General features: G+C 42.0%; 1 protein-coding gene across 1 annotated transcript in view; it reads left to right on the plus strand.

Annotated features, from left to right (window-relative positions):
- The window catches only part of si:ch211-132g1.7 (prostaglandin F2 receptor negative regulator), a 46,973-nt gene extending 36,144 nt beyond the window's left edge, over window positions 1-10,829 (plus strand). The window contains exons 12-15 of the mRNA XM_034151075.1: window positions 6,277-6,463; window positions 6,587-6,705; window positions 6,802-6,852; window positions 8,080-10,829. Coding sequence (XP_034006966.1) covers window positions 6,277-6,463; window positions 6,587-6,705; window positions 6,802-6,852; window positions 8,080-8,192 — 470 coding nt within the window. The 3' untranslated portion in view covers window positions 8,193-10,829. The remainder of the gene's footprint in view (window positions 1-6,276; window positions 6,464-6,586; window positions 6,706-6,801; window positions 6,853-8,079) is intronic.
- Window positions 10,830-13,731: the final 2,902 nt, after the last annotated feature.

The raw sequence follows: 13,731 nt of genomic DNA on the forward strand, positions 1-13,731 counted from the left end.
CAAATTACCCAGCTGTCTTTGCAGGGCCGACAGGCAGCCGTTAATTAGCCAATCTCACGCTCCGTTAGCCGGCCGCGGAGACAGAACGAGGTAGAGGAAGAATAGGCGGTGAGATGGGAGAGAGGCAGGAGAAGGTGGGAGTGAATAGGAGGGAGAGAGTGAGGGAGCTACACAGATTGTTAGAGGGGAAGAGAGTGAATAGGAAATGGAGGGAGAGCGGCTCGAGAACAGCATGCAAAGTTTCCTAAAGAGAGGAGAGGAAGTGGTGAAGAGCTGTTGAAGAGAAAGGAGTGAAAAGAGGACGGATAGTTGAGGACATGAAGTGGTGAGACGGAAAGACTGAATGATGCCCACTCCATTAACTGTTTCTGGGGAAGCTATTTTTTTTTTTTTAAATGCTCAAATTGGAGCCAAAAGTGTCCACAAGCAGCTTTTAATGAAGAAAATGTGACTCCAAAAACCCATATTGGTGCAAACTTCCTGTTAGCTTTTATGCTAATGCCATGCTCTCACTAGCAGGAATGCTAAATGCAGGTGATACAACTCATCAAATCAAGCTATTATTTAAGTTGTAGTGGAAAAACACAGCTTTTTCTGTTATTTCTGACTTTCAAATACTGAGACGTCCAAAGAAATTCACATAAATGTTTCATGAGACTTATTCCTTAGGAGTTTATTCAGATGCTCTCGAGATTTCAGTGTGTCCTCCACATGACTGCAGAAACATCCTGTTCTTTTAAGGTATTCAGCAGAAGACTGAAAACAACAAACGCTATTTCACTCCGGACATTTACACCGTAGTAAAAACCAGAGCAAATGGTGGCTATCCAAACATAAAGAGAGATGGAAGAGGGGAATAAAAGCAGGAGTGGAAGAGAGCGCAGGAGAGGATAGTAAAACACAAATTGGAAATGTTGAGCGGATAGTGCTAACAGCAGATCGTTCTCGCTCCATTAGCTCTCCAGTTAAACAGGAAGTTAAACGGCTTCAGAGGAATTCTCTCAAACGGCAGATTTCAGAGGGATCAGACCAACGTTCTTTATCAAAACTACGACCGTTTGGTTGGAAGTCAATGGTGACATTTACAGGGTGTCCGCGGGGTCTTAAAAAGTATTAAAAGTTGATCAATCAATTTAGCGAAAATGAAGGCTATTAAAAAGTATTAAACGGCATTTGCCAAGGTTTTGCATTTAGTAGCTAGTTTTCAATAAGTATATAAATTGTCCAAAGAGGTTGTATTCTACAGTCTGCCTGAATGTAATCATTGCGTAGGTGTGTAGTGTGATTCTGTGTAGTTTATTTATGGCATCCCGTTGGATTTGACGTCATCTGAACAGGACATCGCACGCTCACTGCTTGATAGCGCGCGAAGGTCCGTTTACGCCGGTTGTTAAACAACATCGTTATGGGGAAATGCAAGTCTGCGTCCAAATGGTTGGAAGATAAGGAGGAAGGACGATCAATACTGTATATAGTCAATGTGAGGTAAAGTGTGTCGCCAAGGTAACCGGCGATGAGGTCTTAAAATGTATGGAAAGGGTCTTAAAAGGTCTTAAAAGGCATTACATTTGACTTCAGGATTCCTGCATATACCCTGATTTAGCAGGAGAAACCCCACAAGTGTCAAACGTCAAAGGATAGTTTGTGATTGATATACGAAGTCCATATATGCCAAAAAAATACTTTTCTCCACAACTTTGAAAGACTGAAACATGTGATGCAATCGTTGCTTATTCCTGCAACATGCTAATGATCAAATTCATCTTCGCTGCTACAATGTAGAAGTATAGGCCTAATGAAACCCGCTTTAGTGCAAGTCATATATTCATGTCATGTAATCAGAAAGCGTAAAAACAAGCCAAATATCAAATAAAATCAGCGTTCAGTAACTGGAGGTCTTGCAGCGAGTAGAGGGGAACTTTCCTCTTCCCAGTGGCTCAGTTTGTGTTGGGCTAAATGTTGTTTTTATAGTGTTTAGTATTCATCTCTACCAGAGCTGTCCTGCTTTATGGAGCAGAGAACACACACACTGTTTCATTAGAAGCACTGCTGGTAATTGTCAGTCTTTTGTGTGTGTGTGTATGTGTGTGTGTATGTGTGTGTGTGTATGTGTGTGTGTCTAAGGCAGTTTTGGACCCCTCTCGAGGGATTAATCCAGAGAAATCCAATCAGACCGTCTTCATTTCCACAGACAGCCATTTTAGTTTTATTATCCCAGACAGGAGCCAGATATTCTATTACAGATGCTCTGAAGTTCCTCCTCCAACCTCCACATCTCCTTCCTCCTGCTCACTGAACACTCTCTGAAACAGATGCTTTGTTGGATCCAATGTTGGTCACTTAAAAACTAAACTACCGGAGTTGTATAAGTGAAAAAACGTCTAACATTCAATCAGTTTTAGTCTCTTAAGTGAGATTGTTGGTTGGTTTGTTGGTGGTTTGATAGCATTAACACAAGAACGACTTGTGGACGGTAGTTTTAAATAGACATTGTGAAAACAGTTTGTGCTGCAGGAGGAGCAGAAGTATTAAAACAATGGTCTCTGGTAGATAGAAAGGGTTTGAGCCTTCAGGGTTGGAGCAGAACACAACGTTTATTCCAGATATGAGGAACTCAAATCTGCTTCTGCATGTTTTATTCTGACCCTGGAAACAACCTGGGATGTGAAGTATGCACATAAATGCTTGCAATACTTGTAACAGAGTATTCCTACACTATGGTACTTTTACTCAAGTACAAGATCTGAGTACTTCTACTTTTACTCAAGTACAAGATCTGAGTACTTCTACTTTTACTCAAGTACAAGATCTGAGTACTTCTACTTTTACTCAAGTACAAGATCTGGGTACTTCTACTTTTACTCAAGTACAAGATCTGGGTACTTCTACTTTTACTCAAGTACAAGATCTGGGTACTTCTACGTTTACTCAAACTACTGTACTCAAGTACAAAGACTCTGTACTTACTTTTACTCAAGTACAAGATCATGAGTACTTCTACTTTTACTCAAGTACAAATCTAAGTACTTCTCCACCTCTGCTGTTCTCTCTGTAGCTGTGCAGTAAGGCCGTTCACACTGTGGCTGTATCAAGTGTGTTGAGAGGTCAGGAGTTCATGCTAGGGAGGTGTTGTGTGTCTGTGGGGGGGGGGGGACAAGCCTGTACTGGTGGGATCAGATACCCGGGGGGGGGGGTCTCTCTGCTGATACTACATGCTCCCCAAAGACGCAGCTCCATCACATCGCTGAGGGCCTCCTGCTGATGTTTGGCTACGAGATAAACACAATAATCTCCTCGTCCACTTAGTATTCTCAAATCCTCGTCCCTCTGCGCGCGGAGAACAAAGAAAGTAGAGGACGAAGGCTAACTGAGGAAGAGGAGGCTTTTCTAATTATAGCTCCCGTTCCTGGAGTTAGGGTGTCGTCTCTGAAACAAGCCGAGTTGGTGCATCAGTCCTGCAGAATTATGCAAAATGCGCCTTTGATCATTAGCCGCGATGTCAGCCGCTAACCCGGAGTTATCGGAGAAACACACAGGCAGTGTTTAAATGACGTGATTATATAAGAATATAGTCAGGAGATTATATAAGGGATTAAAATAGTTTGCATAGACGTCCTGTCATCAGTAAATGTATTTAAATGCGCTGCTTGTTATTTCTGCCTACTAGTAAATGCATATTTTAATGACATTACATCTTAGTTTTTGAAGGGAAATGTTGCAGAGAAACTCGCACAAAAACACGTTAGAAATGATTGCTGAAACTGCTCACATGTTAGGATTGAGTGATTTTTAGGGGGGCTCCCTTTCCTATAGTGTGTTATATAGGTTTGTTGTGCATTAAAGCATGGAAACATGTCACATTAAAGGCACAACATACAGATATAAACCTGAAAATGAGCATAATATGTCCTCTTTTAAAGGTGGGGTAGGTAAGTTTGAGAAACCGGCTCGAGATACACTTTTTGTTATATTCCATGGAATGCTCTTAACATCCCGATAGCAATGAATATCTGAAGTGCTTTGACAAAAAATCCATAAAAAAATGTCATCTGTGGAAGCCGTAATACTGTAAAAAGCACGACCAATCATCTGAGCCGGCCCGGCTAAAGTAACTGGATGGCCTACCTGCCTGTCAGCCTTCCATCGGGGCACACACTTATCTCGTGCCCTCATTGGTCATGTGCGCGTTCGTGTGTGTTGGAGGAGGGGCTCTGTAAGGAAGTGGCAGATTTGTTCCAGGCTTGTGTATTTTCAAATTCTAGCACACTCGAGCCGGTTTCTCCAAAATTACCTACCCCACCTTTTAAGGTAAAACAACCAAAATATAGAGGATATAATAACAAATCAACTATTAAATCGTATTGATTTGCCTTTTTAAAATGACATTTTCTTAGTTACAGTTTGAACTGCTGCCAAATAAGGCGTGAGTATATCATAATATATCAATATTCAACAATATTACCTCAATGCCACAGTTCAGCAGTTAATAATATGAAAAACATATTTAAAAAGGTCATTCGTGATTGGATTCCTTCAGCAGCAATGAGTAGTAGTGATATGTATTGATCAAATTAGATTTCGTCCTCTTGTGGCCATAAAGCGTCACATGCACTTGACACAGTTTCCAGTTCTGATCCATATAGAGAATCTGAACCAGAGCCAGGTTATTACTGCTGCTCGTACTACAGAGTTTTAATGATGTAGCACTTCAATATTAAAGCCATTAAGGAGAGGGAAAGAGAAATTGAGATGTGATTCATTACTCTGCAGAGGGGGAGTCTTTCTCTTCATTATTTTCTCCTCTTTCTTCTCCGTCTCCCTCTTTTTCTGTCGTAATTGTGTTTTTTTTAATCATCATTTGTCTTTTTCTACATGTTTTTGTTCTTTGATTTTTTCCTCTGTGTTTTCTGTTTGTCTCCTAAACAACGGAGGGTGACTCAGGCTGCATGGGGCTGTGTGAGAGTGTGTGAGTGTGTGTGTAGGTGTAGTGATAATGGTCCCTCTCTCGCTGACACACTAATGACTAGTTTGTGCTTCTCTCCGCTGCCTGTCTCCCTCTCTCTCTACGTCTTGCTCTTGGAAATAATTAGCTCGCTCGCCCCCTCTCCAAAGATTACATCTATTATCACAAATTCTCTCTTGTCCCTGTTTTCTTTCTTTTGTCATCACTATCCTCATTTCTCTCTCTCTCGCATGTCCGTCTTTTCTTCTATCTTCTCGGTGGGAGAGGCAGCGGCAGCGTGTTACAGATGTGGTGATAATGGAGTTATTGTGTCGTCATTAGAGGAACATTTGCACAGCTTTGAACCGCCTAAACATCACGCTCTGTCTCACTCGATCTTCTTATTGTAATATGTAGAGTAACACTGTTAATACGTGAGGTAACACAATGTGCTTCTGACCAAAAAGGACTGTACGAAACACTAATTAGATTACAATTCAATTGAAAAGTGGGTCTTAGGTCGCATTCACACCAGCCTTGTATAGTCCGGTTGAATCGAACCCTGGTGCGTTTAGCCGCTTGGTGTGGTTCGTTTGGGTTGGTGTGAACGCAGTCTGAGACCTCTGAAGTGAACTAAACAACCGGACTCTGGTCCGCCTAAAAGAGGTGGTCTCGGACCGCTTGCTAGTGAACTCTGGAGCGGTTCATCGCTGGTGTGAACGCAGTCCGCACCAAAACATAGGAAGCGTAGTATTTACGTGTCACAAGAACGCGGGTGTCTTCAAAATCGTTAGCGAAAGGGAAAAGCAGAATGAAGTGTTGAACAGTGTCGTGTAAAGTAAAAACAACTATCAAACTAAAAACTATACATAAAAGTCATAAAAGGTATTTATCGCACGTTGTCTGATTATATAATCATATGCGCCGTTGCTAGAATCTGTTGATATGCTCTCCAGATTAACAACAGCATGAAAATAACCTGCCGATGCCCCATTGCGTTTTTACCCCCTTAATGTCTGACCAATTGTTGAACAGCATTTCCGAGCACATGACTTGTGTTTAAAGTTTATAGTCCGTTTGAATTTTGCCCGTGTGAACGCAAACCGAACCTTCTGAAAAATGAATCCATGTAACAAACTGTGGTCTGGTGCGCACCTGAGAAGCGGACTAAGTTGCCCCTTTAACACTATGTAGTAGTTTGTAGCAACACGGCTGCAGTTCATTACGCTCATTAACCCGATGAAGGTATTTAATTACACCAAGTAGATCTGCCTTGCCTTGATCCCAGCTGTTCCTTTAACATGTTCTTATGTTTATCTTATTTATTCTTTTAGATGACCTGGCGTACGAGGTGCGTTGGTTTTTCACGCGGCTGCGCGGCGGCCAGACGACCAATCAGATTGCCAGCGTGGACCGCTTCGGCGTGGTGACGAAAGACGACCGAAACTCCTCCAGCGACATCTCCATCGAGCGCACAGACACACACACCTACCTGCTGAACATCCACGGCACTCAGGACAGGTGAGGAGGTGCATTATGGGTAACAGAGTTCATTGTTCGTTGACTTGTAGTGAAGTAAATAGACAATAAAGTATTGTTAATTGAATACTAACTGTGTGTGTGTGTGTGTGTGTGTGTTTTCAGTGACAGTGGGGAGTATCACTGCGTGGCCACTCCCTGGTACCTCTCCGCCTCCACTGGGTCCTGGACTCAAGCCGCAGAGCTGACCTCGTCCCGAATCTTCCTCACAGTCAAATTCGCTGGTGAGATAACGGATTCATTTACACAAGTTTAATCCACAAGTGATCAGATTTGACATTATTTGCTCGTATTGAACACGTGTCTCTCTCCTTCTGCAGTGTGGGAATCCCTACAGTTACCTCTCTTATATGGAGTATCAGCCTCAATAGGTAAAGTATACTTTCATGTGTCTGGTGTCAGCTTAAGACTTTTGTTAATTAAGATATTGCTTTATATGATTTAAAGTGGACCTATCATGCTATATTTGAATAATATAGTGTAGGACCATACCTATATAAGGCATATTTATACTTTTTTTTTTTCAAAATACCAAACAGATCATGCATTTTAGCCATGCTTCATTTTGCTCAATTTGACAATTTATAGCTCTGTTTTTGCAAGGGCTGATTCAGTGAGAACAGCACCATCTACAGGCCTGGCATATGTACTACAGCGTCTCCAGCGCTTGCGAACGGCAATGGCCGTGGCTGTCTCCTCCTGATTGGTGGAGTTGGCCCAATAGCCGTAGCGCTACCGTCCTGACGTCAGGACAGTGTTCAAATCTGGATCAGTTTTTATCAGATCCGTTGCAGCCCCTTTTTTAGAGATTTTGGGTATGGAGGAAAATAGAGAGGGTTGTGTTTTCTGACACTTGGTGAGTTCCCTGGAACACCGGGGACACATATTCATGTCTAAAAGACTTAACTTAAATCAGGGGGTAAAAAATCAAGGTTTATGTGCCGTTTTTATCCAAAGTAAAGCTGCAAAATGTCAATGAAAATGTATTTTTTTGGTCCCCCTGACTTGTGGCTGATTGACGTCTAGCTGACGGTGCAGGGCTCATGTTATTTAGGACACTGACAGCTGCCAATGCCAATGCACAGTGGATTTAAATAAGACAAGAATCTGAGTGTGTTTAATCTTAATCATAGCCAAAAACAATCTATAAAAGATGCTTTAATTAGCACTGGGTTTGTAAAAGGGCTGGGGACATCCTTAGTTGCTGTTCAGTCTTAGTTTAGAGGCATCCGTTGTGTCAGGAGTTGATTTATTCATAGTACTGCGAGCTGGAATATTGATTCTAGTCACACTCTTACTGTGTCCAAGTCCTGCAAACATCAATAATTAGTGAGACATCAGAAAATCATGTGGTGGTACTTTATGGGGCCATAAATGTTACATTAGGACCGATACATTCAAACTGCGGGAGAATACAACCAGAGAAGGAAGTTTATATACTTAAATGAGACTTAATGATACATTTACTACAACAGTAAAGACATTATAATTATGATGATGCCACAGACTGGCCCCATGTTCGGTGTGTGTTTGAGTTGTATGAATAGCAGTATAGTTGCTAACACCCCCCCATGTGTAACCGTGTGCTGTGTCTCCAGGTGTGGGCCTCTTCTCTCTGGTCTTCGGACTGGTTTGCGCCCACTGCTGCTGCCGTAACACCATGCACACTCCTCGCTCACGCAACAAGCTGATGGACCTGGAGATGGACTGACACACAGTTTCCCCCGCACCCACACACTGCAGCGCTCACAGGAAAACACCCCTCACACACACCAGACACACGCCCAAAGACGATTTCTGGGACACCAAGTTGTTTCCAAGCGACGGACGTTGGGAGTAAAACAAAAAAACCTGACTTTAGGAGGTGTTTCTTCAGCTCTGCAGTGGAGGAGCAGGGGGATTTTTTTTACAAGCAGCAATGGGACTTCGATTTCTGTGAAGATCCGTTGGAATCTGTGGCGCTTCCAGTGATTTTTTTCACCGAGATATTTGCTCCCTGTTAAGACCATAGCACTCCAAGAAACTTTTTTTGAGGTAACACTGCCACTTGGGAATAAAGGACCACTAAACCTGCCTCTAGAGATAACAAATGAAGCGCACATGCTGGACTATTTCTTCTTCTTCCAATGCCAAGAGCACCCTGTCTTTGTTCCCTGTTGAAGTTTCTGTTTTGGAGGAAGCACAGACATTTTCTCTTTGGGCTCATGGAAGTTGTTATGCATCAGCGCCTCAGCATTTCCTTGTTTAGTCACAAAGTTATTTTGTATTTGCAGAGACTGGTGGTTTATGCAGCCTGAGCCTTATTGCTGTCACGGAGTAAACGCCAACGTGTCTCCCACATGAGAGGTATTGCACTACAGCCACCACCCCAGAGTATTCCTACCTTAACAGAAAAGGACGAGATGTACTTTTATTCTCTACTCTAGTTTTTTGAAAATTAAGAGATTTTAAAAAGACATTTTTAAGCTTTACGAGGAGATATGCAGTTAGTGTGTTTGTGTGTGAGATATACTGTACGTGGTGCCAATATTTGAAATTATCGGAGGTGCGCTCGCTTCATATCGCCGGGTCAACACTTGAACTGCCGCTAACAGTGGCGACAGCAAGCACTCTTCTTTTATAGATATTCAGAAATGTATCCTGCTGTTTTTATCAGAGTCTCGTGTGTGTTTGTGCGAGTGCCGTGAGACAAAGAGTCGCATGTACTGTTTTATAACGACAGAGTGGTGTCAACACAAGCCTTTTCCTGGGTTACATGTTAGTGACATGAAAGTCTGCAGATCTCTCAACCTAGCCGTCACTTATCTGGACTCTCATGTCTTCCAGCTGTGAGCAACATGAGTATATTACACAGGAAAACCATGCATGTTCCCAAGTGTCACTTCTGCTCTTTAAAGGAATAGTTAAACATTTTGGAGAAGCTGTTTATTTGCTTCAATAAGAAGATCAATGTCATGCCTGTGCATTGAGTACAGAGTGAGACTCCAGGTGTGGTTAGCATGAAGACAGAAAGCGGGTGGAAACAGCTAGCCTAGCTATGTCAAAAGCTTAGAAAAATGCAGCTATAAATATGTCTTGGCCTGGATAATGGTTAAACTGTCCATCAAGGAAAAATGTTTTAGCATGTTAGCAAGATAACATGTGTTAACTAGGTTGGTATTGAAATACTGCTTCCAGTCTTTATGCTAACTAGACTAGCAATAAGAGCAGATAAGCTCATTTCCCAAAATGTTCCACTATTTTATAAACATCACATGACTTGAATGAGTTCAAAGGGCAGTTAACATTTTAATATATCCTCCCGTTTTCATTTGAGTTAAGCTAGGCTACCAGTCCCCAACTATTTCAAGCCTTAGAGCTCAACAAATTGCTAACTATCTCGAAACATAACTAGAAAATGATCTGAGATGTTTCGTCTCTTTGATTGAAAAGTGTTCCTTTGCACTTAGCAGCCAAAACAAAAGCATCTGATCAGCTGTTCCCAACATCAATGAGCATCTGTTGAGTCTCTGAGGTGTTTTTACAGCAAACGGATGAATTGTTGTATCATGTTGACTGCTGTGTGAACACACACTCACAGATCCAGCGACAACACACACACACACACAAAGTGTCCAACACCCAGCGGGGTCCAAACGGCCTGTTAGTAACAAGATGAGCCAGGCTGTCCCTCATCACTGAGCCCCGTTTGGTGTTTTTAAATAGTTCTAAAAGGTATTTTAAGCAACTGTATGAGCAATATCAGGCTGTAGTCAGGTCACAGCTCGTATTAAGATGTACTGTTCATAACATATTCTACCCTAAGTCAAAGTTTATTACGAGGGTGTTTTCTGATTGGACGTTACATATTCAAACCATCGCTCTGAAATTGGCCAATGCAGAATTTTATCCAATCAGGACAAGATGCCCAAATCCATAAATATCTCCCCTTATGATACTCAAAGTGTTATTCATAGCATAGCATCCTACAATTAAAGCGATAGCAATATGTTCTTCAGTTAGGGACAACAAGGGGTCAAGCTGAGACCCTTTTGAGAGGTCTTGATTGACAGTTACTTCAGAAACTTCCAATAACATAAACAGATCTATGTGTGTGTGTGCCTCTCTGTTGCAGTGTTCAAATTGGTTTTAACATTATAATTAACACACACACATTTACATTTACACAGGTGAATAACACACACACACACACACACACACACACACACACACACACAGGTAGCATCGATACACACCACTGAACATGCCACTGCAAGGTTTCCCCAGTGTCCTTTCATTTTCTCATTTGACTGCAATGAGTATGATGAATCATGTTTTTTATTTTAAATAAATAGATTTGTAAGATGTATTCATTTTGTATATTGTTTTATATGTTCTGATGTTCATGGTGTTTTTCTTATTATAACAAGAAGCAAATGAAATGATGCAGCGCAAAATTTAGGAATAACGCTAAAAATGTTCATTCATATATTACTTTTCTAAACCCTTGTCCGATCATGAAGACTTTCACTGAGGAAACTAATTTTTCGCGGCAAAAAGCATTGAATTTCTTTCCAAAACAAGGCTTTTTTTTAACGAACGCACTGCAAGCAAAGGCATCAAACGGTCACATTGTGCAAATATGTATGTATAAGGCTCATAAAACAACAAATATAAACCGTTTACTTATAATGTAATCATATCTCTGAGCTAGCTTGCTAACGTTAGCATAGATTCCCTCAACACTTATTTTATTCGTGTTATTTCAGATTCTGTTTACACGTGTCTGTGCTCATATAATTCATAAAAGAGGTACAATTCAGTACTTCTATTCCTTCATGGTTTAGCTGATATTATTTTAGCTGAGTTAGTCATCAAAAAGTTAGAAATCCACCCCCGTAGTTCCTCATTAATCTATCAATACAGACTGAACCATTAGCCTATAGGGGGGTTCACACTGGGTTCCCTTCTACCCCCGGAGCTACGTTTCTGCATTTTGTCTAACTTGTTCCTGCTGGTATCACACAAATAGTTTTAATTGTGGGGGTATAGCGTCGACTTGTTGTTGATTTATTTCCTCAGGATCTGTGATGGTTGTGATCAGAGATCCTCGTGACAAATGTGGGCCAATTTGTTTTTTTCTTCTCCGTCTCTGGGCAAGCCATCAATCAGCTTTTTCGACGCTCGCAAACATCAGAAAAAAAAACTTCTAGCAGAATAAATGTTTTATAATTCAACATTGGGCCGCGGCCATATCTCCATCTCCTCCTTCTCCTGTCTTTAATACTGTGTCACCCGTTCCCTTGTTAGTCTAATGGGATTTAGTCTCTGTTTGTTATATTTCCCTCTCTTTGTCACCGTCGCAGATGAGCTGAAACCTCAGTCGCTCTCCTGGCTTATTAGTTTCACCTCTTTATCAACCAATTCTCCATCCATCTCCATCTCTCTTCCTCCATCTCTCTTCCTCTCATGTGCAGATGAGAGAAATAGAGATCTAGTGTCGATTGGTTCGCTCTGTGGTTTTTTCTAACTTGCACTCGTTCTCTCTCAGGGTCCATTTGACCCAGTTTTCTTTCCTCTGCCTGTTATGGATCAGTTGCTAATGTGGGAACCAATTGTCTCCTTAATTGACTCACTGCTGTACGTAAAGGTTCCTTTTTGTTTGCCATCACTATATACTGCTGCTGTTTTCGGAGATTGCACATTTCGTGGCGTTACCCTCCTACGGCTCGAGGGTTGCTCCACATAAAAAAAGTTCAGACAGAAAAATGTAGCAGCGCGCCGAGAGAAGTAAGCAGCGTGTTCTCCCCAGAGTCTACCAGAGGCGACACGTTTTCCCGTCTTCATTGTAATCAACGCTGATGTTTACAGCCTCCATCGCTGCTGTCTGTCTCTCGCTGGGTAAATGCAGCACTTTGCTGAATGTTCCCCTCTTCACTGTTTTCCTCCTCAAGAAATACTCGAAATGGATGAGTTTATTAAACAGATTATCATTTGGGTTTTACACCCAACAATTGCTGCCTGACGTAGAGACTCAAGAAATGTTTCTGATAATACAAAGTGAAGTAGCTAGGGAGGCGTGTGGCACAATGGATTAGTGCGTTGGTGTTCAAACCCCACTGCAGTCAGCATGTCGTTGTGTCCCTGAGACACTTCACCCCAAATTGCTCCTGTGGGGATTGTCCACAGTATTGAGTATGTAATTCGCTTTGGATAAAAGCGTCTAACATGTAACATGTAATGTAGCTCTGTCTGGAGGCAACACAGGGATTTGAACCTTTGCAGACCGTTGACATGCACAGAAACCTATTGAACACACCATAGGAAAGGGAAATCCCAAACAGTGTAATAGGGCCACTTTAATTGTAACATTTTCGTGTTGGTGTTAAAACTGGTTCTCAAAAAACAAGATGCAGTCTTGTCGAGGCTTCAATCCTTTGGTCCACAAACCAATGGATGACGTCCTGGTAAGTACATCCACTCCTTATAGTACATCCAAGGAATGTAATGTACACCAAAATGTGCTCCTGTCTCCCAGGAAAACTCTTAAAACTGTCGATGTGAAGGATCTATGCTAGAAATTGTTAACTTTTAATAGCAAAATAATAGTTATTGTACTTGTTTCACCTCCACTACCACAGGTTGGTTCAACAACCATGATCTTTCCGTTGTAAATTCACAGCATGACCCTTTTTCCCCATGCTCGCAAGTCAGCTCTGACAGGAAGCTAGCAGCTGTTTCGCTACCGCAGCCTTCCTTACAGTGGCGTGTCATGATGGACGTCTTCAAACACTGACCCCGAATCACCCGAAGAGTGTGATTTCAACACCCTGTGATGGACGCTGTGATGGAGGCTGTGATGGAGGCTGACGGTGTCCATGTGTCACTCATCGCCAGCAGGCGCACTTCATTAACTCCTGTGACACGGCGCTGTGCTTTCTAACACCTCACACTCAATTTCTTCTCCCTCCACAGGTGCTCCTGCAGGTGCTAGCTACCTCAACACTTTACCCACAATGCTCCACGGGTGGCTGCAAGGTATGTGCAGCTACTGTGAAGTGTAAGGGATATATACACTAAAGTATTTACACGAGTTAACTCCTCCTCCGCCCTTCAGCTTTGCGTTGGATTATTCAGGAATTTAAACGGTGTGTGTGTGTGTGTGTGTGTGTGTGTGTGTGTAAAGCTTTCATGAGGTGTGTCTTCTAGTCTGGCTTTATCAAGCAATTTCCAGAGTAACTAAACAGAAAAACAATGAAAGTGCAGACAGG

This window comes from Trematomus bernacchii, unplaced genomic scaffold (assembly GCF_902827165.1).
Source record: "Trematomus bernacchii unplaced genomic scaffold, fTreBer1.1, whole genome shotgun sequence".
Taxonomy (NCBI): Eukaryota; Metazoa; Chordata; class Actinopteri; order Perciformes; family Nototheniidae; genus Trematomus; species Trematomus bernacchii.